The sequence below is a fragment of the Manis pentadactyla genome, chromosome 3, assembly GCF_030020395.1.
Source record: "Manis pentadactyla isolate mManPen7 chromosome 3, mManPen7.hap1, whole genome shotgun sequence".
NCBI classification, from domain to species: domain Eukaryota; kingdom Metazoa; phylum Chordata; class Mammalia; order Pholidota; family Manidae; genus Manis; species Manis pentadactyla.
This window is the reverse complement of record NC_080021.1, coordinates 221345581-221366627: the sequence shown is the minus strand read 5'-3', so window position 1 is coordinate 221366627 and position 21047 is coordinate 221345581. Positions and strand designations below refer to the sequence as shown.

Below are 21047 nucleotides of genomic sequence, written 5' to 3'. Positions count from 1 at the left end.
CACACCCCTACCTCCCTGCCTCCCCGCCATCCCCCGATGGATGGTCCGCTGCACATCCTGCCCTGGAGAGGTGCAGGGCTCCCTGCAGCCAGCAGCACCTTCGTGCACCCTGTCAATGGCTCAGGCCTCAGGCGCTCCCACCCCTGGGGCCAGAAGACAAGGGCAGGGGCAGCAGCCCTGGGGGTTATCTCCTGGCCTGTGCCCCGACGTGGCCTCTCATTTCCCCCACTGTGACTCTGCCCTTGTGGTGCTCATGGTGGGAGAGGATGGACTTCTGAGTAGGGGTCTGCTCAGGACTCTGCCTGTCTTCCGTGCCCCGCCACACTCCACTCCAGGGGTGGGCTGCCTCCGTGGGCTAGGGTCACAGCGTCTTGGGGTCAGGGGTGGGGATGGGAGCGGTGACCTTGATCTGATGTCTCCTCTGCCTCGGCCCTGTAGGTCCACACCTGCCCCAGTGCTTCCTTCACAGACCTTGCCGAGATTGTGTCACGCATTGAGCCTGCGAAGGTGGCCTCAGTGGATGGTGAGTCAGCCTCCGAGATGTGTGCCCATGCAGCCGTGGGTGGTGGTGTCAACATCTCTTGTTGACCCTTGACGTGTTCAACAAGCCGCCTTGGCTGCCACGTTCCTTCTAGCAGCCCTTGCACCTGGTTGGCTGTGTGCAGGGACCAGTGCCACCGTGGCATGGCCCTGCCCCCAGAAGGGGACCAACACAGCCCTCCCCTCTGCCCAGACGAGTCTGACTACCAGACTGAGTACGAGGAGGAGGTTCCCGACAGCCCCAAGGACACGTATGCTGATTTCCAGAGCGCCCCTGCGGACGTGGCCTCCGACTCCGTGAGCTGCCCAGACCCGCCCTGTGCCCCTTGGCCAGGCTGGCTCTCAGGGCCCCACATGAGCCAGTGGCTCTGCATCCGCAGCCTGGAGAACCCTGGGCCAGGGTCAGCCCTCCGGCTCGCCCATGCCTGACCATGTGCGGTTTGCTTCCAGGAGGATGAGCCCTCACTTCCGCATCAGCATCCTGGTCTGGCTTCCCCAAAATGGTCCCAGGACTCCTCGTCCCCCCAGCACTCGGATCAAGATGGATAGAGGCCTCCACACACCCTGAAACCCCTCCCCACCTGCCAGAAGACCAGGCTGGGCCCAGGGCCCTGCCCCGTGTGCCAAGTGTTATCCCCGCTGGGGCCCAGGCTGGTGCTGGGGTGTCTTGGGCTTCCCTGTGCTGGCAGCTCCTAGCCAGACCCTTGGTCCTGCTCCCTTCTGCACACACAGCAGCCCTGGGGGACGGTGCGAGCCCCCGATTCCCCTGAGAGCTGTCAGAGTCCCCCGTGCTTCTGCTTAGCATGTCAATAAAAGAAATGTGTGTGGGCCGTGTCCCTGTGCCCAGATCCCTGTGTCAGAGCAGCCCAGCCCCCGCCGCTGGCCCGCTGGAGGGGCCCCTCCCCAGGCGGGGGCGGGGGTGATGTCGCCTGCTCTCCTCCGAGGTCACCACGCGGGGACCTGAGAACCCCAGGCGCCCCTCTCTTGGGGCTTGAGACCCCGGGTGGGGGCGACAACTCCAGGCCAGTCAGGCAGGGCACCCAGGGACTGGGATGGGGTCCCCCAGACCGACGATGAGCCCCAGCGGCCTCAGGCCTTGTGCGTACATAGGACGCTCTCCTAAGATGGTGGCGTCCGCTGGTCAGTCAACACGCCGGGCGAGGCCTTTTGTGTAAAAGGACAAGTTGACGCCCTGTGACTTTGAGAACCACCATCCCTGCGCCGCTCAGAGCAGGTGAGGCGGGTCTGCGACCCCTGACCTGAGGGCCCAGGACCTGGCAGTCGGGCGGTCGCCGGCCTGTTTCCACGCTGCTAGGCAGCGTCGAGGCGGACGGCCGGGTGGTGCGGCTCCCGGCCGGCGCGGACGCCGCGGGGCGGAGCCTCCGCCGCAGCCCCGCCCAGGGGTGACGCGCTGGGAGGAGCCCGCCGGTCCGGGCGTGGCGATGGGTGGGATTCCGCCCCTGGTCGTGGCGACCTACGGGCGGAGGCCGCCCCGTCCCTGCAGCCGGTGGGCGGGGCTCCATCCCAGCCCCGCCCCCGGCCCTGTCGGCGCGGGGCGGAGCCTTCGCCCCCGGCGCTCTCCCTGTGCGGCGGGACGCGCGGAGAGGGCCCGACGCGGCCATGCGAGTCCCGTGTCCGGTCCCGAACCCCAGCCCGAGCCCCGGAGCGGCACGGCACCCCCGGCGGAGGCGGCGGGCGTGGGGCCCGCTCTGAGGCCGGGGGATGCGCCGCCGCCTCGACCATGGGCGCCGCCGCCTCCCGGAGGAGGGCGCTGAGGAGCGAGGCCATGTCCTCGGTGGCGGCCAAAGTGCGGTGAGTGCGGCGGGCCCGCCGTGGGGCCCGCGCCCGCCCCCGGCCCGGGGCAGCGGTGAGCGAGTTGCTGGCCACAGGCTCCCCCTACCAAGTGACCGGGGCTGGATGGAATGCAGACCGGGGCCGGGCCTGCAGGTCCAGCCGAGGCGCACCGGAACCCAAGGGTCCCCGGCAACGCGACCTGCCAGCCCTGGGCTTTCCAGGGTAGGATGGGAGTACCTGCCGTGGGTGACCCCCCGGCCCCCCCCCTTTCTGGTGCCCAGGGCCTTGGAGGGGGCGGGTGCCCCAGGCTCTTATTCTGGTAGACGCCGGGGTGGGCCTGTGTGCACTGACGGCACACCCCGCTATCCCCCTTCAGAGCAGCCCGAGCGTTTGGCGAGTACCTGTCCCAGAGTCACCCTGAGAACCGGAACGGTGCAGGTAGGGTCGCGTGAGGCAGGGCCAGGATGGGGGCAGTCAGCCGCCCCCCGACCTAAGGGATGCTGTCCCCTGCCCCAGGCGAGGCCCAGCCCGTGGACGGTGGGGACGGGGGTGTGAGGGGGCGGCACTGCCCTGCTGGGCTGGCTTCCTCGCGTCCCCTGCCCTCCCTGGCCCAGAGCCCCAGGAGGAGCTCCGAGTCACTCATCACCATGGCACCCACCCAGCCTGGGCTGTTGGCATGGCAACAGGCCTCCTGGCACCCCCCAGGGCTGGCACTACTGTCTCTGGGGGCCAGCTGGTTGGGGGGAGGGGAGAAGTTGGCTCCATGCACTGGTGCGGTGGCAGGCTGGGCGGTGGCCTGCTTGTTCCTGCCCCCCACCCCCACTCCCTGCCTGTCACCCAAAGGTAGCACAGCCTGTCACCGCAGCACATGCAAGGGGCTTGGGGCCCAGACAGGAGGGGCCCTCTAGGAAGAGCTGGGAAATGCCTTTTCTGAAGACATCAAGGATTGGCATGTGGTCAGTGGGGTGGGGGGCAGCTGCAGCCTCCCACGTTCTGCCAGGCACCCACTGGGTGTTCCCTGCCCTCAGAGCACTGGGAGGGCAGGGCTGGCAGGCTGCACACTCACCTCGTGCCTCTCCCCCAGACCACCTGCTGGCTGACGCCTACTCTGGCCACGACGGGTCCCCTGAGATGCAGCCAGCCCCACAGAACAAGCGCCGCCTCTCCCTTGTGTCCAATGGCCGCTATGAGGGCAGCCTCTCAGAGGATGCGGTCTGTGGGAAGCCGGCTGGCGAGGGCCCCCAGCCCCGAGTGTACACCATCTCTGGGGAGCCAGCCCTGCTGCCCGGCCCAGAGGCCGAGGCCATTGAGCTGGCCGTGGTGAAGGGGAGGCGGCAACGGGAGAGGCACCCCCACCACCACAGCCAGCCCCTGCGTGCCAGTCCAGGCAGCAGCCGTGAGGACATCAGCAGGCCCTGCCAGAGCTGGGCGGGCAGCCGCCAGGGCTCCAAGGAATGTCCTGGATGCGCCCAACTGGCCCCCAGCCCCTCCCCTCGGGCCTTTGGGCTTGACCAGCCGCCGCTGCCTGAGGCCCCTAGCCGCCGCAAGAAGCTGGAGAGGATGTACAGCATGGACCGTGTGTCTGGTGAGGGGGCTTATCGCTGGCACTGGCAGGCTCAGGCAGGGTGCTGGTGCTGGGGGTTGCCAGCACATAACCACTGTGAGAGCTCCCAGATCATGGGGCAGGTGGGGTCCTGCCAGCACATCCCCATGTCAGGCCTCATGGTTGGCTTTGACCCTGCCAGCACCAGGTTAGTCAGGAAGTGCTTCCTGGAGGAGGGGGCCAGGGAGGATCTTGAGGGTTGAGCTGGTGGAAAACATGGCTTAACTGGAAGATCGGGCTGCCATCCAGTTAGGAAGTCCTGGGGAATAGTCACTCCCGCGGGGCCTGCCAGGAGGGCACCCATTCACCTTGGGCAGAACATAGCTTTCCAGGACCTGGGCAACCAGGGGGCCTCTTGCCAGGAATGCTGAGCTGTGTCTTAGAGGCCTTTCTGCGACCCTCTGGCAGCCCATGCCTCCTGGCTCTGAGGTGCTCTCCTGGAGAGCAAAGCTCTAAGTGGCTGAGCTGCCACACCTTCCTGGGACACCTTCTGGGCCTCCAAGTCAGCAACCCGCCTGGGCATCTAGGCACAGGCCTAGGGTGTGGGCAGTTCACCTCCACAACCTCACACTCCTCTGGACACAGGCGAGGGGTTGGGACAGGGCGCAGGGTGAGACCTTTGCTCGGCCTGTCTAGGAGCTGTAGGGGTCCTGGGAAGGGGCAGCCCTCAGCAAGGCAGTCTGTGCTCGCTGAGGGCCTCCACCTTGCCCTCCTGTAATGGTCCAGGGGAGGGGAGGTCTGGTCAAGCAGACACCAGAGTGTCTGGGCTGCAGGAGAGGCTGTAGCTGTTGTCCCTGCGCCTCCTGCCCAAAGGGAGACAAAGTGAATCCCTTCTCCCGGCCCCCTGGAGACAGGGGCACCTCTCAACCACAGGCAACCGAAGGGAGAGCCAAGCAGAGTGTTGGGAAGCCCTGGGCTGCTGCAGCCCTATGCCTGCTTCCTCCCCGCTGGGGAGGCCTGGGGGACCCTGGCGCCTCTCCTCTGCTGGCTGAGCCAGAAGCATACCTTCTTCGACAGGTGGGGACACAGGTTTCTGGAACCCCAGCCCCCCTGGTCACTGCTTGCTTGCCTCTTCCAGATGACATCCCTGTCCGTACCTGGTTCCCCAAGGAGAACCTCTTCAGCTTCCAGACAGCAACCACCACTATGCAAGCGTGAGTTGTGTGCCTGACACGTGCCCATCACGCGGGACTGGGCCAGGGGGCGCCTTCCTGGAGCTAAGGAAGTACTTTGGGACCCTCTCCTGTTCTCTGGGCCCATGGCCGTGTGTTCTGCTGGATCTGCCAGAAGTGGTGTCTGAAGAGGGGCAGGGCTAGCTGCTCTTCCTCCCACACTGCCCTGCCCTCCCTCCCACACAGCCCTGCCCCTGGCCCTCTGGGGACCTGGTGCAGGAGGTGGGTGGCCAGCGGGGGTGGTTCTGCTGGGCCACTCTCCAGCCCAGCCCATCACCTAGCTCCTCCTCCCGCATGAGTGACCCAGATAGCAGCTACAGCAAGCAGTCACGACTGCAGCCCCCTGCAGGGTTTATTCTTTACCTTTGACATGCTTCTGGGTTTTTTGCCTTGGGGTTTCTTCCTGGGAGGTGCTCTTTGCTGCAGCATCCTGCACACTGAAGCAGCTCCCTCCCCACGTGCCACCCTGGGAGCCCTGAGCCAATCTAGGGCTGGTGGGGGCCAGCCTCACTGGGTCACAGTGACCTCAGCACCCATGCCCTTTTATGGGCTGGCCCAAAACATAGCCAGTGCTCAGCTGGCACATGGAGTACCCATGAGGGAATCCTCTGAGGAACAGAGGGAGCTTGGGGGCCCGAGGGTCCAGGCTTACTGTGTCTTCTCTTTCTCGCTGCCCCTTCCCGCCGCAACTCCAGCATCTCGTAAGTACCCAGTGGGACCTCTAGCCTAAGGGCACAGTGGTTGTCCCTGGGGGACCCTCCCACCCCAGATAAGTGTGGGCAGGCCAGGGACCTGGGCCTGTCTGTGAGGGGGCGCTATGTCCCAGCGTGCACCAGTGCCGAAGCAGGGCCTGCCGAGAGCCAGGCCGAGGGCAGGGTGAGGCAGGCCAGGACCCCTCTGGCTGGCTGGGGGGCCTGTCTGCCCCACCTGGCCCTGTGCTCGAGCCTCTGTCCCCGTGTCTCTGTCCCTCCTGCCTGTGGCCAAGGGCAGTGCTGACTCGCGGTGGTTTCCCAGGGTGTTCAGGGGCTACGCGGAGAGGAAGCGCCGGAAACGGGAGAATGATTCCGCGTCTGTAATCCAGAGGTAGGGCCTGCCAGCCACTCGCCACCAGGGTCCGTCTCTTGTCTGTGCTGGTCTGGCCTGGGCCCACCCAGCCCAGCAGACCCAATGGGGGAAGGGCGGTGGCGACCACTGGCCTGGCCCTGCTCTGGGGACGCGGCAGGCAGGAGAGGTCCTGTGCTTGGGTCCCCCAGGCCTTGCTTTGTGGGCACATTGGCAGTTGAACTGCAGCTGGCGAGCTCACCCATTTCTCTTTGGCCCTTGAAACCCAGAGCTGTGGGGTCACTACAAGGCTTAGCCGCCCCAAGCCCCCTCAGAGATGTGTCTGGGAAGCTTGTCTGTCCATTTGGGGCCTTGGCAGGGCACAAAGATTAGGGGCAGAGACCTGCCTCTGAGGTGGCCCAAGAGACATTGAGTTGGGGAGAGGGCATCTCTAGGATCCAGACCTTCCTGGGGTGCAGCTTCCTTGACCACCTGGGAAGGGAGGCTGGCAGGGCTCAGGGTGTGACTGAGCCCAAGGAGGGGATGGAAGGGTGGGCAGAGGAGGTGGGGTGCCTGAGTGCAGGAGTCACCACGAGAGTGGTCCTGGGATGGGGTGGACGGGACAGCAAGAGAAGTCTTGATCATTGTGCCTTTGTCCTGGCAGCAAAGGGGAGCGCTATCGGGGTCTCAGCGGCAGAGGGACTGGGTGGGGTTTGCCCCTGGGTGGGTGGTGGGCACGCGGGAGAGCCTAGGGGCTGCAGGAGGGCATCCCTCTGGGAAAGGGGGCAGGGCAGAGCCTTGGGCGTGGCGGGCAATCAGTGGTGGGCGCGGAGCGCGGGGGGCACCCTCCCACCCCCTCGCAGCCCTCACCAGCTCCGGTACTTCCTCCCCAGGAACTTCCGCAAACACCTGCGCATGGTCGGCAGCCGGCGGGTGAAGGCCCAGAGTAAGGCCCCGAGTAAGGCCCCGCGCGGGCGGGGGGAGCTGCGTCGAACGGCCGGGGCTTCGCGTGCCGCCGCTGCTCAGACCCGCGGTGCCGGGCCTCCAGGCCCCAGAGACACCCACCCCCGGCCCGGCCCCTCGCGGCCCCGGCGTTCAGCCCCGCGCCCCGGCGCTTTGACCCCGCCCCGGACCTAGCTCCGCCCCTGGCGTCCTCAGACTGCCCCGCCCCCCATGACGCGGGTTTGCTCTCACTGCAGCGTTCGCCGAGCGGCGCGAGCGGAGCTTCAGCCGGTCCTGGAGCGACCCCACCCCCATGAAAGCCGACACCTCCCACGACTCCCGAGACAGTAGGTGCCCGGCGCAGGCCGGCCCACCTCCGGCGTAGGATCCCAGGCCCCCAGGCCCCGGCGCCCCGTAGAGCGGGCCCCCGCCCGGCAGCGAGGCTAATGCGCTTCCGCGCTCTAAGCCTCAGTTTACCCATCTGTGAGATGGGGGCGCCCTGCACCTCCGACCTCGTGGGCAGGTTAACTAAGGGGCAAGGCCTGTTTTGCCAGCCCCTTGGTCCACGGTACCGGGCACTTGCAGCCCAGCTCCCAGTGGCCTTGTACCACGCCCACGGGCCTCCCCAGATGGGCCGCTTCTGGCCGGTGGCAGCGGTCAGTCTTACTGGGTGGCCTTGGCTGGACTCTCGCTCACCTAGGGCTTCTCTCTGGCTTTGGAGGGCCGTCCAGGATGTGGCTTGCCAGCTTTGCCCACCACCCACTTCTGGGGCCATAGCTGGAGTAGGAAGTGCCTCTGATTGCCCACAGTCCTGGTAACCCATCCTACCCACAGGTAGTGACCTGCAGAGCTCACACTGCACCCTGGGCGAGGCCTTCGAGGACTTGGACTGGGAGACTGAGAAGGACCTGGAGGCTGTGGCCTGTGACTCGGAGGGCTTCCTGCCGCCCAAGGTCATGGTGAGGCGCGGCTGCCCCAGGGCCTCTCCAGCCAGGCTGTGGGACGGGTGGCCTTCCTCCTCCGGGAGCAGAATGGCTCTGCAGGGGGGGACGTGGCTCCAGCTGGCTGCCAGGCGGGGACCAGCGGGGTGGCCCCTCGGCTCCGAAGCAGCTGGCCCTGAGTGGCACCCTGTGCTGTCTCCAGCTCATCTCCTCCAAGGTGCCCAAAGCCGAGTATATCCCCACCATCATCCGCAGGGACGACCCCTCCATCATCCCCATTCTCTACGTGAGTGCCCCTGTCCCCTGTCCCCGATGCTGGGGGGTGCTGCCTGAGAGCGGCTCTGATGGGGGTGTGGTCTGTCTGTCCCAGGACCACGAGCACGCGACCTTCGAGGACATCCTGGGTACGTGCCCTCTGACCCCACTGTGTTCTGGTCCTGGGCTGGGGGATGCGTGTGGGCAACCCCTGGGGAACCGTGCTCACACCGCTCCCTCCCCAGAGGAGATAGAGAAGAAGCTGAACGTCTACCGCAAAGGGGCCAGGATCTGGAAGATGCTCATCTTCTGCCAGGTGGGGCTCAGACCCTGCTGCCCGGGAGTGGGGGCCGAAGATGCCTCTGCGCCTGCCCGCAGAAGACGGGGGAGCTGCGGAGGGTGCCCCGCGTGTGCGGTGGCACTGGCTGACCATGGCCTCTTGCAGGGCGGCCCTGGACACCTGTACCTGCTTAAGAACAAGGTGGCCACCTTTGCCAAAGTGGAGAAGGAAGAGGACATGATCCAGTGAGCGGGTGGGGCCGCCCGAGGGCGTTGGGGAAGGTGGCCTCTGCGGGCGCGCCCCAGCCCCACAGCCCCTTCCCGGGCTGCTCCTGTCCCTGGAGCTGGACCCTGGGCCATGGCCCGCTGCTCTTCAACGGGGGTCGGGCCGCCCCTCCTCACACCTGGGGGCCCTGGGCTGGGGGCCACCTGTGACACCTGTGACCGGTTCGTCCCCACTAATCCCTCAGCTTCTGGAAGCGGTTGAGCCGCTTGATGAGCAAAGTGAACCCAGAGCCGAACGTCATCCACATCATGGGCTGCTACATTCTGGGGAACCCCAACGGGGAGAAGGTACGGGGACCGCCCCCAGGATCCCCCAGGCTTCTGGAGACCCCAGAAACATGAAAAGAGTTGATAGAGCCCCGTTTTTTCGCAACCTTTTCCTGTTCCTTTAATCCCTCAAGGGAAATCCCCTTGCGTGATCCCAGCCAGTTGTGGGGGCGCTCCTGCCCACCTCACCCCCGTATTGGCCCCACCTCTCCCTCTCCCGCCCTGAGCCTGTGGCCCCGCCCCCTCCTTTCAGCTGTTCCAGAACCTCAGGACGCTCATGACCCCTCACAGGGTCATCTTCGAGTCCCCCCTGGAGCTGTCCGCCCAAGGTGAGTCCGCCGGGGGGGCGGTCCTGGAGGTGGGCTGGTCCCGGGGCGGGGCCTGGGGGCTGAGTCCCCGCCCCTCTCCCGCCCCAGGGAAGCAGATGATCGAGACCTACTTTGACTTCCGGCTGTACCGCCTGTGGAAGAGCCGCCAGCACTCGAAGCTGCTGGACCTGGAGGATGTCCTCTGAGGGCCGCCGGGGCCGCGGCTCCCGGGCCTCACGGCCTCTTGGGGCACGCGCAGACGCCGCTCAGGTTCCCTGCCGGGGTCCGGTCCCCACTGCACCCCGGGCCGTAAGGAGCCTTGCCCGCCGCAGCCACGCGGATGCTCAGCAGCCCTGGGCAGCTCCTCTCCGCAGGTCCCTAGAAATAAGTGCAATTTTCTACACGCCGTGAAACAGTTAGGGAAGCAGCATTACTAGTCAATAGGTCAGCGCTACGTCACTTGTCGCGGCGTAGGCAGCCCCGCCCACGTCTCTCCAGGACCCTTTCTGCCCCAGCCCCTGTGCCCTGCCGTCTTTGATCACCAGCACCAGGGTGGCCCGTCTGGGGGCCGGCGGCGCTCGGCTGGCTCCAGCCCTGGCCGAGTCCTGATGGTCCGCGCTTGCTCCCCCGCCACCCCTGCTTTGACCTCAGCCGCTCCGCCGCGGGGGTGCCCGGCAGCAAGGGAGGGTAGGCCCTCCCTCCCAGGGGGCGCCGTGTGGGGCCGGGCCCTGCCCGCGCGCGGCGGCCGCTGCCAGTTCAGCTTTTGCTGGCCGCGGTCTGGAGCTGTTCCGGGTGCGGAGGCCTGGGAGCGTGGTGGGGGCGGGCCGGGGCTGGGTCCCGGCGGGCGGGAGTCCTGCCACACGCGGCCGTGGGGGCTGACCCTGCGTCGCAGGCCCGAGAGCCGAGCCGCTGGTGGGCTGGGGCGACGGCCCTCTTGTATATAGCTGGGGCTTGGGGGCGGGCCCCCCTTTACAGAGCCTGGGGCTGAGCACGCCTGGCAGTGCCCTCGGCTGAAGGAGGGGTGTGGGCGCGTGCCGGGCTCCAGATGGTGTACGATACCCCTTAGAGTGACTATTAAACCCAACCCTCCCTGCGGCGGCTGCGTGGGTCTGCTCTCTCGGCACCGCCCGCGGCCTCTCTAGACCTGCTGGTCTGGGGTGGCTGCTCTGGCCGCCACCTGCACATGCCAGTCTGGCTGAAGGGGCCGGGCTGCTGTACCTACCCCACTGGGGGCACACTCCATGGAAAGTCTGGAAGTGGGTACGGGAAAGAGTAGGTCCTTGAGGTGGCTGCAAGGGGCAGGGGGATATGGTTCTGGAAAGGGCTGAGCAGGGTCAGGAGGTGAGAGCAGAGCCATCCTACCCCCTGCTGCCTCTGGCCCCACCCCTGGGCACCAAGCAGAGGGTCTCCGACCCCCTCAGGCCATTCTCTGCATGTGGTCACAGTGTGGCTGCGGCCGGCAGCTAGGGGATGACCCCGGGACCAGCTGGCTACCCTTGAAAGCCTCAGATGTGCCACCGTCCCTGTAGGGCCAAGCTACCCTGGTGGCTCCTGTTCAGTGGCCCAGGGACAGAACAGCAGATGCCAGCTGGGCATACCAAAGGCCCTGAGGGGCTGGTGGAACAGGAGGCACGGAGGATGGAGCCGGGGGCCTTGAGGCCCCGAGACTGGGAGCCAGAGGCTGCCTGCCAGCTGGGGGCTCACAGCCCTGCAGCCTCCAGGTACTTCCAGGCCTCCCAGGTTGGGCTGGGGTGGGCAGGTAGAGGTTATGCTGCCAGCTTGAGTAGATGGACTTCCAGAGACTTAGGTCAAATACCAAACGTTCACTTACTAAGGCACCTGCCGAAAGGCAGATGATGTGGGAGTCCCTGGACCCTTAGCCCCACCGCTCCGACCTGGGCTCTGTCTGGTGCTGCCAGAATTCCAGACAAGCGTAGCTCTCTCCAGCATGACCTGCCTACCCTCACCCCAGTGCCTCGAGGGCATTTTTCCATGTCACCTGGAATCCTGAGCAGCCCGAAGCTCCGTCCCATGCCCTCTCCCTCCCTCACCCGGCCTCTAATGGGGACCCCTCAGTCACAGGCCTGGGCTGCTCCAGCATGTGTCCATCCACAAAGTCCTTGGGGATGGCTTCCAGGGGAAGGTTGGGGTCCACGGCGGGGCATGCCTCCTTCACGAGGTTCCGTTCCTCGTGCTGGCAGCCACTGGGGAGTGTGACAGGAGAGACAGCGCCAAACCCAGAGGCACCAGGAGCAGGAAGATGATGGCAGGCACAGAGGGGGGCTGGGTGGGTGCAGCCAGGCAACCCAGGTCACTCCTGTTGATGCAGCGAGAGGGAGGACTGAGGTCCTGAACATATAAATAATTTTATGTATCAATGAGAAAAAAACAAAGGCCAATAGGGAAAAATGAGCAAAGATGTGATGAGACAGCCCACAGGGGTGGGACTCAGACGGCTAATAATGGATGGAGTGCATTCCTTATTAGGAATCGGCTAAAAGCCACAAAAGGAATGAGGGGTTACCACTTACCTGTTGGTTTGGCAAAATTTTTAAAGGGTATTAGTGCCCTGGTGAATAGGTGGGGAAAAGGTTATGTGAATTGTTATAGCCTTTCTGAAAAGTAATCTGGAAATAGCTCTTAAAATATAGTCAATAAACTGCCATGCCTGTCTAGCCAGCACCTCCCTCCCACCGGCATCTGTGAAGATGTCCACTGTCCCACTGTTTGTGCCATTAATTGGGCAAGGCCAGATCATGTAGACAGCCAGCCTGGAAGGAGCAGATTATTCAAAAGCCTTATTAAGAGGGAAGTTATGGCTGGGCCTGCAAGAGCCCCAAATACCATCTATTTAAAGGGGTTAGATCAAGCTGACATTAATGGTGTCCTGCTCACCCATGTGACTCTTACACCTTCAAAATCACCCAGAAGGCAAGGCCTACATGCAGACCCCTCACCTGCTCGGAGCAGTGCAGGTGGAGGCAGTCCCAGCCTGCTGCACCTCCCTGGTCAGTGTCCTCCACCAGCCCCAGGACAGGCCTCCAAACCGGCCTCCACCTCCAGCACCAGGAATCACCGCTTCACCCAGCAGCCAAACCAAACACTCGACAAGTGGGGCCTATCTGACTCGTCCAGAGACTCCCAGCTCTCCATCCCCCTTAGGGTTTATCTCATGGTGCCACTGTTTGCTACCACTTCCAGAAGGGACACGTACCAACAGCTCCTTTTACTAAGTCTGTGTGCCCTGGGGAAAGATTCCCATGTGCAATTCCCAGGGAAGGGTCTCTGCAGACAAGGATCATTAGGGAGATCATAAAAACTACCATGGGAGGCACGCCCACTGGTCCCACCCCATACAGTGTCACCTGGACAGGCCTGGAGTCCCTCTGTGGGAGGCAATCATGCAGGCTGGATATGCTGGATGCACTGGACCTACTGCAGGAGGAGCCTGGCTTGAGGACCTGGAAGGAGGACGCTACAGGGGGCTGGGAGCCCGGGATCTGCAAAGTACTAGAAAATCACCCACAAAATGGTTTATGAGCCCTTGGTCTTGCACATGAACCAGACCCAGACCCACACTCTGAGTAGAGGACCAGCCCATTTCCAGGCCCACTTCTGGGGGCACACCACAGCCTCACGGACAATGTGGAGAAAGAAAAGAGGGTGACCTGGAATTAGAGCTGCAAAAGGATGCAGGCAGAACCCCATCCTCTGCAGGACAGAGGTGGAACCCCAGCCTCACAGGATGGCGTTCACACTTACAGACCAGAACCACTCAGCACCCCAAAACCATGAAAATCTTGACCGGCAGGTACCGAGGATGAGAAGGCACAGGTTTTGAAATTATCTGACAAAGATTGAAAGAGCCATTGTAAAAATGCTTGCGTGGGCCAGCACGAACACTTGAACCAGATACAGAAACAGAGAATGAACCAGCAAAGAAACAAACTGTAGAAGAACCACACAGACAGTTCAGAACTGAAGAACACAACCAGAATGAACAAGCTCGTGGGACCGACCTGAGATGACAGAGGAAAGAGTCAGTGAACTGGAAGGTTGGTCCACATTATCCAACTTGAACAATGAAAAGGGTCAGAAAATCATTAACAGACCCTCAGGGACCTGTGGGACAACAGAAAGTCTAACAGCCATATCTTTGGAGCTCTAGAAGCAGAGGGAAAAGTTCAGTGCTGAAAAAGTATTTGAAGAAAAAGACCTAAAAACATCCCAAATTTAGCAAGAGATACACTCACAGATTAAGAAATGGTGCAGATGCCCAGCAGGATAAACCCAAAGAAATGCACACCCAGACACATAATAATGAAACTGCTAAAAACTGAAGACAAAAATCCTGAAAGCAACGAGAGAGAAACAACACCTTGTCTGTAAAGGAGCCAGGATCCAGATGATGGTGTGTTTGCTGGGGCAGCGACAGGCTCCACGGACGAGGCCTCCCCTGGGCCGGAGGCCCACGATCCAGTTGCCACAGGGCTGGCTCCTCCTGTGGCTGCCCCCTGGCCACGTAGATGCTGTCCTCTCCCTGCATCCTCATGTGGCCGCCCCTCTGTGTGCCTGAGTCCTGATGCCCTCTGCTCCTAAGGACACCAGGCAGACTGGATCAGGGCCCCCTAAGGACCTCATTTTACCTTAAATGCCTCTTTAGAGACCCCGTCTCCAAATGTAATCACATCCTTAGGTCCTGGGGGTCAGGACTTCACCACACAAGTTCAGGAGATGTTGGTGGACACGATTCAGTCTTTCTCAGCGGAATTTCTCAGCAGAAACCATGCAGGCCAGAGAAACTGACACAACAGTCTTCAAGTGCTGAAAGAAAAGACTTGTCACAGCAGAATCCTATGTGCAGCAAAAATATCCTTCAGGATGAAGGTGAAGTAGAGACAGTCTCAGATGAAGAAAAATTCAGAGAGTTTGTAGCCAGCACACCTGCTCTACAAGGACTATTAAAGGAGCTTCTTCAGACAGAAGGGAAATGACACCAGGAGGAAGGAAGAGCCACAGAAACGGTGAATATCATGGACGATTCTCCTCCTGAGTTCTTTAAAGTATGTTAGATGATAAAAGCAAAAGTATGACATTGTTTGGTGGGGTTGCCAGCCGATAAGATGTATGAGGCAACTGTGGCCTGCAGTGCTGGGTAAAGAGATGGACATAGTGTGAAGTTTCTACATTCCAACTGAAGTGAATACTGATTCTAAACACACTGTGAAAAGTGATGTGTTTTGAATTACCTAGAAAAACCACTAAAAATATTACACAAAATAGTCAAAATCAAAATAAGTTAAAATGGAATGCTAAAAAAATGTTCAAATAACCCAAAAGGAGGAACAAAAACAGAGGGCACAAAAAACAAAACAAAATAATAAAATGCTACACCTAAATTCAAACCTTCAATAATTACACCAGATGTAAACGGATTGCTTTTACCTCTCAGGAAATCCCAAGGGTTTTAGGTGCTGTGTGCCAGAAACAATGAAGACCAGATACATATTTCTTACTACAAATCACAATATCTCAACCCATTTACAAGAAACTCATTTCAAATATAATTATATAAATAGACTGAAAGTAAAAGGAAGGAGGAAGATGACATGCCATGCAAACACCAGTCAGAAGACAGGAGTGGCTCTGTTAATCTCACACGAAGTAAACTTTAGAGCAAAGATTACTGGGGATAGAGAGGGTCGTTGACAAAAGGGCAAATTCACCAAGAAGCATAATTCTAAAGTATGCACCTAACAACACAGCTCCAAAATATTTGAAGAATGGGGGAAAAATTATTTTGAAGCAACACTGACTGAACTGAAAATAGAAATGTACAAACCCACAATTACAGTTAGAGACTCAGTAACAGATAAAACTAATAGAAAATCTGCAAAGATATGAAATAGCTGAACAATTCCCTCAACCAGCTGGACATAATTACATTCGTAGGGTATCCTCCCCAATGGCAGCAGAATGCATTCTTCTTAGGTGCACATGGAACATTCAGCAAGATAAAAATGTCCTGATTCAAAAAAAAAAAAACCTTAGCCAATTAAAAATAATTAAAAACATACAAAGTATGTTCTCTGACTATAATGGAATTAGACTATAAATCAATAACAGCAAGATATCAGGAAACTCTCCAATCAATTGTCAATTAAGTAGCACAATCCTAGCTAATCCATGGATCACAGGAAGTTTAAAGGGAAATTTGAGATATTTTTAACTGAATGAAATTAAAATACAGCATAAAAAAATTGAAAGATGCAGCTAAAGCAATGCTTAGAGGGAAATTTATAGCACAAATGCTTACATTAGAAAAGAATAAAGGTCTCAAATCAATAATCTAGGCTTCCACCTTAAGAAATCAGTAAAGGAAGAGCAATATAAACCCAATTCAAGCAGAAGAAAGAAAATATAAGAGCAGAAATTCAGAGAATTTGAAAATAAAAAAAAAAGTGAAACAAAACACTGGTTCTTTGGAGTGATCAATAAGATTGATAAACCTCTGGCAACAGTGGTAAAGAAAAAAAAGTGCAGACACAAATTACCAATATTAGAAATGAGAAGGGACAGTCACTGCAGACATCACAAAAGGACAGCAAAAGAAATCGTGAAAAACTCTGTTCACACGAACTCACTTGGGCAAAATGGACCAGTTCCTTACTGTTACTGCTAAAGATACTGGATCTGTCATTAAATATTTTCTGGGAAAAAAGTCTCAGATGGTTTCACTGCCAAATTATACATAAACTTTAAAGAAGAAATACAAATTCTACAGACCCTTTACAGAAATAGAAGAGGAAGGGTTATTTCCCACTCGCCTTACATTACCCCAAGACTGAGACCAGCACTAAAAAGAAAACCACAAACCCTCATGAACATAGCTGCAAAATTCCTCAAGAAATACAGTCATTTTCATTATTTGAGGTAGTTATGTTCTACAAAGTTGCTGCAAACACTGAATCACTGCTTCTAGGGGAAATAACAGGATTAGGTTCCTGAAAGCCTCTGGTCATCAGGATGTTTGTCAATTGATTTGTATCTGCTTCTGTTTAAAGACACCTTATTTCACATATATTGTTGATTCATTAACACCGAATCAGGGCTAATGGCACTGAAACACGTGTGCATGGGCTCTTCTAATGCATGTACCTCCCCTGAGACACGTCACGGCTTTCTTGTACTTAGCACACTGGGCAGCATGTCAGTGGGGAGCGACACCTGGGGGCCATTTCAAATGGAAATCACCAAGACAAGGCACAAACATGAGAAGAAAAATGTAGCACTAAACAGATCGTAAAAAAAGACACCTTTTTACAGTATGTGCTGGAACAGGAAGGCGGAGCATCTTCAGCTGAGAAACATTCAGTGACTCAAGCTTTTTGCTGCTCTGCACATGTCCACAAATAACCACAAAAGCACAGCAGTTATTGATTTGGGGATCACAAAAAAAATTTTATAGCAGGTGAAATTGGAAATACAAAATCCACAAATAATGAGAGGCCCAACTGTCTTAGCAAAAAAAAAATCCAGTAATATGTAAAGAAAGTGACACCATGTTTAGTGGTGAGTGACTGAATGCTTCTCCCAGGTTGGGAACAAGGCAAAGATGTCCACTGTCCCCACTCCTACTCAACATACAGCTGGGATCTTAGCCAGCACAATAAGGCAAGAGAAAGAAAAAGCATGTGGACTGGGGAGGAGGAAATGAAGCATACCGATTTACAGACACATGATCGTCTATGTCAAAGATTCCAGGAAATCTGTACATGAACCAGAACTAATAAGTGAGCTTACCAGCAAGGTGGTGGGGATACAAGGTCAACACACAAAAACCAACAGTATTTCTATTGACTAATAGTGACTAACTGGAAATTGAATAAAGAAACAATAAAATTTACAATCACAAAGATGAAACAAGCATAAACCTAACAAAATATGTACAAGAAACAAAGACTGTAATAAGAGATAAAGAAGGGTGTCACATGCTGGTAAAAAGGATAATCTAACGAGGATATAATGTTTGTAAATATTTATGCACCCAAAAATATGTAAAACAAATATTGACCTAAAGGAAGAAATAAACAGCAATATAACCGGGCATTTAACACCCTACTTACCTCAGTGGATAGACCATCCAGACAGAGAATCAATATGGAAACACGGACCCCGAATGACATGTTGGTGTCGGGTCAGATGGCCTTAACAGATATTTTCAGAACACTCCATCCAAAAACAATAGAATATACATTCTTCTCAAGTGCACAGGGGATACTCTCCACCACGGATCATATGTTAAGCCAAAACAAGTCAATAAATTTAAGAGGACTGAAATCATATCAAGCATCTTTTCCAACCATGATAGTATGAAACTAGAAATTAATTGGACAAAGAAAACTGGAGAATTCAAATATGTGGAGATTAAACAACATGCTACTGAACAACCAATGGGTCAAAGAAGAAACCAAAATATAATTTAAAAAATACCTGAGACAAATGAAAATGGAAATGTAACATACCAAAATTTAGGGGCTGCAACAAAAGCAATTGTAAGAGGGAAGTTCATAGTGATATGGGCCTACCTCAAGAAGTAAGTCTACACCTAATTCCCACCACAAAGAACTGTAAAAGGAAGAAAAACAAAGCCCGAAGTTAGTAAAAGAAATGAAATAACAAAGATTACAGCAGACATCAATGAAATTGAGACTAAAGAGATAATAGAAGATATCAGTGAAATTGAAAGTTGATTCTTTGAAGAGATAAATAAAATTAACAAACCTTTAGTTTGACTCATCAAGAAAACAGGAGAGAGGACTCAAATACATAAAATGAGAAATGAAAGAGATTTTACAATGATACCACAGAAATACAAAGGATCATAAGAGACTACTATAAACAATTACATGCTGACAAATTGGGCAATCTAGAATAAATTAATAGATTCCTAGAAACATACAATCTATCAAGACTGAATCATGATGAAACAGAAAATCTGAACAGACTGATTACTAGCAAGGAAGTTGAATCAAAGGAGGTTGAATCAGTAACCAGAAACCTCCCCAAAAGAGGTCAGCATTACCCTGATACCAAAATCAGACAAAAATACCACAAAAAGGAAATTACAGACCAATATTCCTGATGATCATAGATGCAAAAATCTTCAACAAAATATTAGCAAACTGAATAAAAAAATACATTAAAAAGATTATACATATGATCAACTAAGATTTATTCCAGGGACACAAGGGTGGTTCAACACCTGCAAATCAAATGTGATACACCAGATTAACAAAAGAAAGGGTAAAAAACATGTGGTCATCTCAACAGGAGCAGGAAAAGTGTTTGACAAAATCAAACATTCATTTATGATAAGAACTTTCGACAAAGTTGGATATAGATGGAATATACCTCAACATTCTAAAAGCCATATATGACAGACCCATAGATAACATATTCAATGGTGAAAAGCTTAAAAGATGTTCCTCTAAGATCAGGAACAAGACAGGGATGCCCACTCTTGGCACTTTCATTCAGCATAGTAGTGGATGTCCTGGCCACAGTGGTTAGGTGAGAAAGAGAAATAAAAGGCTTCCAGATTGGAAAGGAAGAAGGGTAAAACTGCCACTATTTGCAGATGAAATATTATACATAGAAAACCTTAAGACCCCCCAAAAAACTGTTAGAACTAATAAATGAATTCTGTGAAGTGGCAGAACACAAAAGCAACATGCAGAAATTTGTTGTTTCTTTACACTAATAACAAACTATCAAGAAATTAAGAAAACATACCCATTTATCATTGCACCAAAAAGAATAAAATACCTAGGAATAAATTTAAGCAAGAAGGTAAAAGACCTGTATATCGAAAACTACAAGACATTAATGAAAGAAATAGAAGATGTTATAAATAAATGGATATTCCATGCTCATATCAAATTCATTGGAAGAATTAATATTGTTAAAAATTTCCATACTAAGGGGAACCCTCCTACACTGCTGGTGGGAATGTAAGCTAGTTCAACCATTGTGGAGAGCAATATGGAGGTTCCTCAGAAAACTAAAAACAGAAATACCATTTGACCCGGAAATTCCACTCCTAGGAATTTACCCAAAGAAAATAACTTCTCTGATTCAAAAAGACATACACACCCCTATGTTTATCACAGCACTATTTACAATAGCCAAGATTAGGAAGCAACCTAAGTGTCCATCAGTAGATGAATGGATAAAGAAGAGGTGGTACATATACACAATGGAATACTATTCAGCCATAAGAAGAAAACAAATCCTACCATTTAGAACAACATGGATGGAGCCAGAGGGTATTATGCTCAGTGAAATAAGTCAGACAGAGAAAGGCAAATACCAAATGATTTCCCTCATTTGTGGAGTATATATAACAACAACAAAGCAAAACTGAAGGAACAAAATAGCAGCAGACTCGCAGACTCCAAGAAGGGACTGGTGGTTACCAAAGGGGAGGGGTGGGGGAGGGCAGGTGGGGAGGGAGGGAGAAGGGGATTGTGGGTATCATGATTGGTGCACATGGTGTGTGGGGGGTCATGGGGAAGACAGTGTAGCTCAGAGAAGACAAGTAGGGACTCTGTGGCATCTCACTACACTGATGGACAGTGACTGCAATGGGGTGGGGGTGGGGGCTTGATAATAAGGGTTAATGTAATAACCACATTGTTTTGCTTGTGAAACCTTCATAAGAGTGTCTATCAATGATACCTTAATAAAAAAATGTCCGTACTACCCAAAGCAATATACATATTCAATGCAATTCCTATAAAAATTCCAATGGTATTTTTCACAGAAATTTGGAGAAACAATTCCAAAATTTGTATGAAACCAAAAGAATTCGACTAGCCAAAGTTATCTTGAGAAAGAAGTACAAAGCAGGAGGCATCACACTCCCCGATTTCAAACTATATTACAAAGCTATGGTAACTGAAACAATATGATAATTAAAAATTGACACATAGATAATTGGAACAGAATAGAGAGCTCAGAAATAAACCCATGCATATATGGTCAATTACTTCATGACAAAGGAACCATGAATATAAAGCTCAGAAAAGACAGTCTCTTCAATAGATGGTGTTAGTAAAATTGGAGAGCACATTCAAAAGAATGAAACTGGATCACTATGTTACACCATACACAAAAATAAACTCAAAATCAAATAGATTTGAACATAAAACCTGAAACTGTAGAACTCTTAGAAGGAAATGTAGATGGTAAGCTCCCTGACACTGGTCTTGACAATAATTTTTTAAATCTGACACCAAAGCAAAAGCAACAAAATAAAACATCAAGAGGTGGATGACATCAAACTAAAGGCCTTCTGCACAACAAAGGTTGCCATCAACAAGATGAAAAGGCCGCTTACTGAATAGGAGAAAATATTTTCAAATCATATGTAAGATCAGGGGCTATTATCCAAAATACATCAAAAAGATCATCATGACCAAGTGGGATTTATTCCAGGGATGCAAGAATGGTACAATATTGAAAAATCCATCAACATCATCCACCACATCAACAAAAGGGACAAAAATCATATGGTAATCTCAAATAGATGCTGAAAAAGCATTTGACAAAATTCAAC

At 54.7% G+C, this 21047-nt stretch overlaps 2 protein-coding genes across 14 annotated transcripts in view; both read left to right on the top strand.

Annotated features, from left to right (window-relative positions):
• PNPLA7 (patatin like phospholipase domain containing 7) overlaps window positions 1–1374 on the top strand; it is a 64630-nt gene extending 63256 nt beyond the window's left edge. For 7 of the 8 annotated variants that reach the window (XM_057499276.1, XM_036900699.2, XM_057499277.1 and 4 more), the window contains 3 exons: window positions 439–523; window positions 734–837; window positions 991–1374. In XM_057499276.1, coding sequence (XP_057355259.1) covers window positions 439–523; window positions 734–837; window positions 991–1089 — 288 coding nt within the window. In that variant the 3' untranslated portion in view covers window positions 1090–1374. Of the gene's footprint in view, window positions 1–438; window positions 524–733; window positions 838–990 lie in introns of those variants that run through there. The other variant, XR_008996717.1, reaches the window with a different exon arrangement.
• Window positions 1375–2066: 692 nt separating this feature from the next.
• NSMF (NMDA receptor synaptonuclear signaling and neuronal migration factor) lies at window positions 2067–10522 on the top strand. Of its 6 annotated transcripts, none has more exons than XM_057499302.1 (15): window positions 2071–2352; window positions 2711–2772; window positions 3419–3919; window positions 5016–5091; window positions 6124–6192; window positions 7044–7096; window positions 7350–7443; window positions 7931–8051; window positions 8236–8319; window positions 8404–8437; window positions 8534–8604; window positions 8734–8813; window positions 9038–9140; window positions 9373–9448; window positions 9536–10522. In XM_057499302.1, the coding sequence occupies exons 1-15, from the start codon at window positions 2282–2284 to the stop codon at window positions 9631–9633; spliced, it is 1593 nt and encodes a 530-aa protein (XP_057355285.1). In that variant the 5' UTR covers window positions 2071–2281; the 3' UTR covers window positions 9634–10522. The 6 variants fall into 6 exon arrangements, with proteins under 6 accessions (XP_036756719.1, XP_036756724.1, XP_057355285.1 ...); XM_057499301.1 differs by having other exon boundaries at window positions 7044–7108; XM_036900824.2 differs by lacking the exon at window positions 7350–7443 and having other exon boundaries at window positions 2067–2352; window positions 7927–8051.
• Window positions 10523–21047: the final 10525 nt, after the last annotated feature.

Coding starts and splice junctions, on each gene's coding strand:
- NSMF (XM_057499301.1), top strand. CDS start 2,282: ATGGGCGCCGCCGCCTCCCGGAGGAGGGCGCTGAGGAGCGAGGCCATG. Junction 2,353..2,710: donor TCGGTGGCGGCCAAAGTGCG/GTGAGTGCGGCG, acceptor ATCCCCCTTCAG/AGCAGCCCGAGCGTTTGGCG. Junction 8,320..8,403: donor CCATCATCCCCATTCTCTAC/GTGAGTGCCCCT, acceptor TGTCTGTCCCAG/GACCACGAGCACGCGACCTT.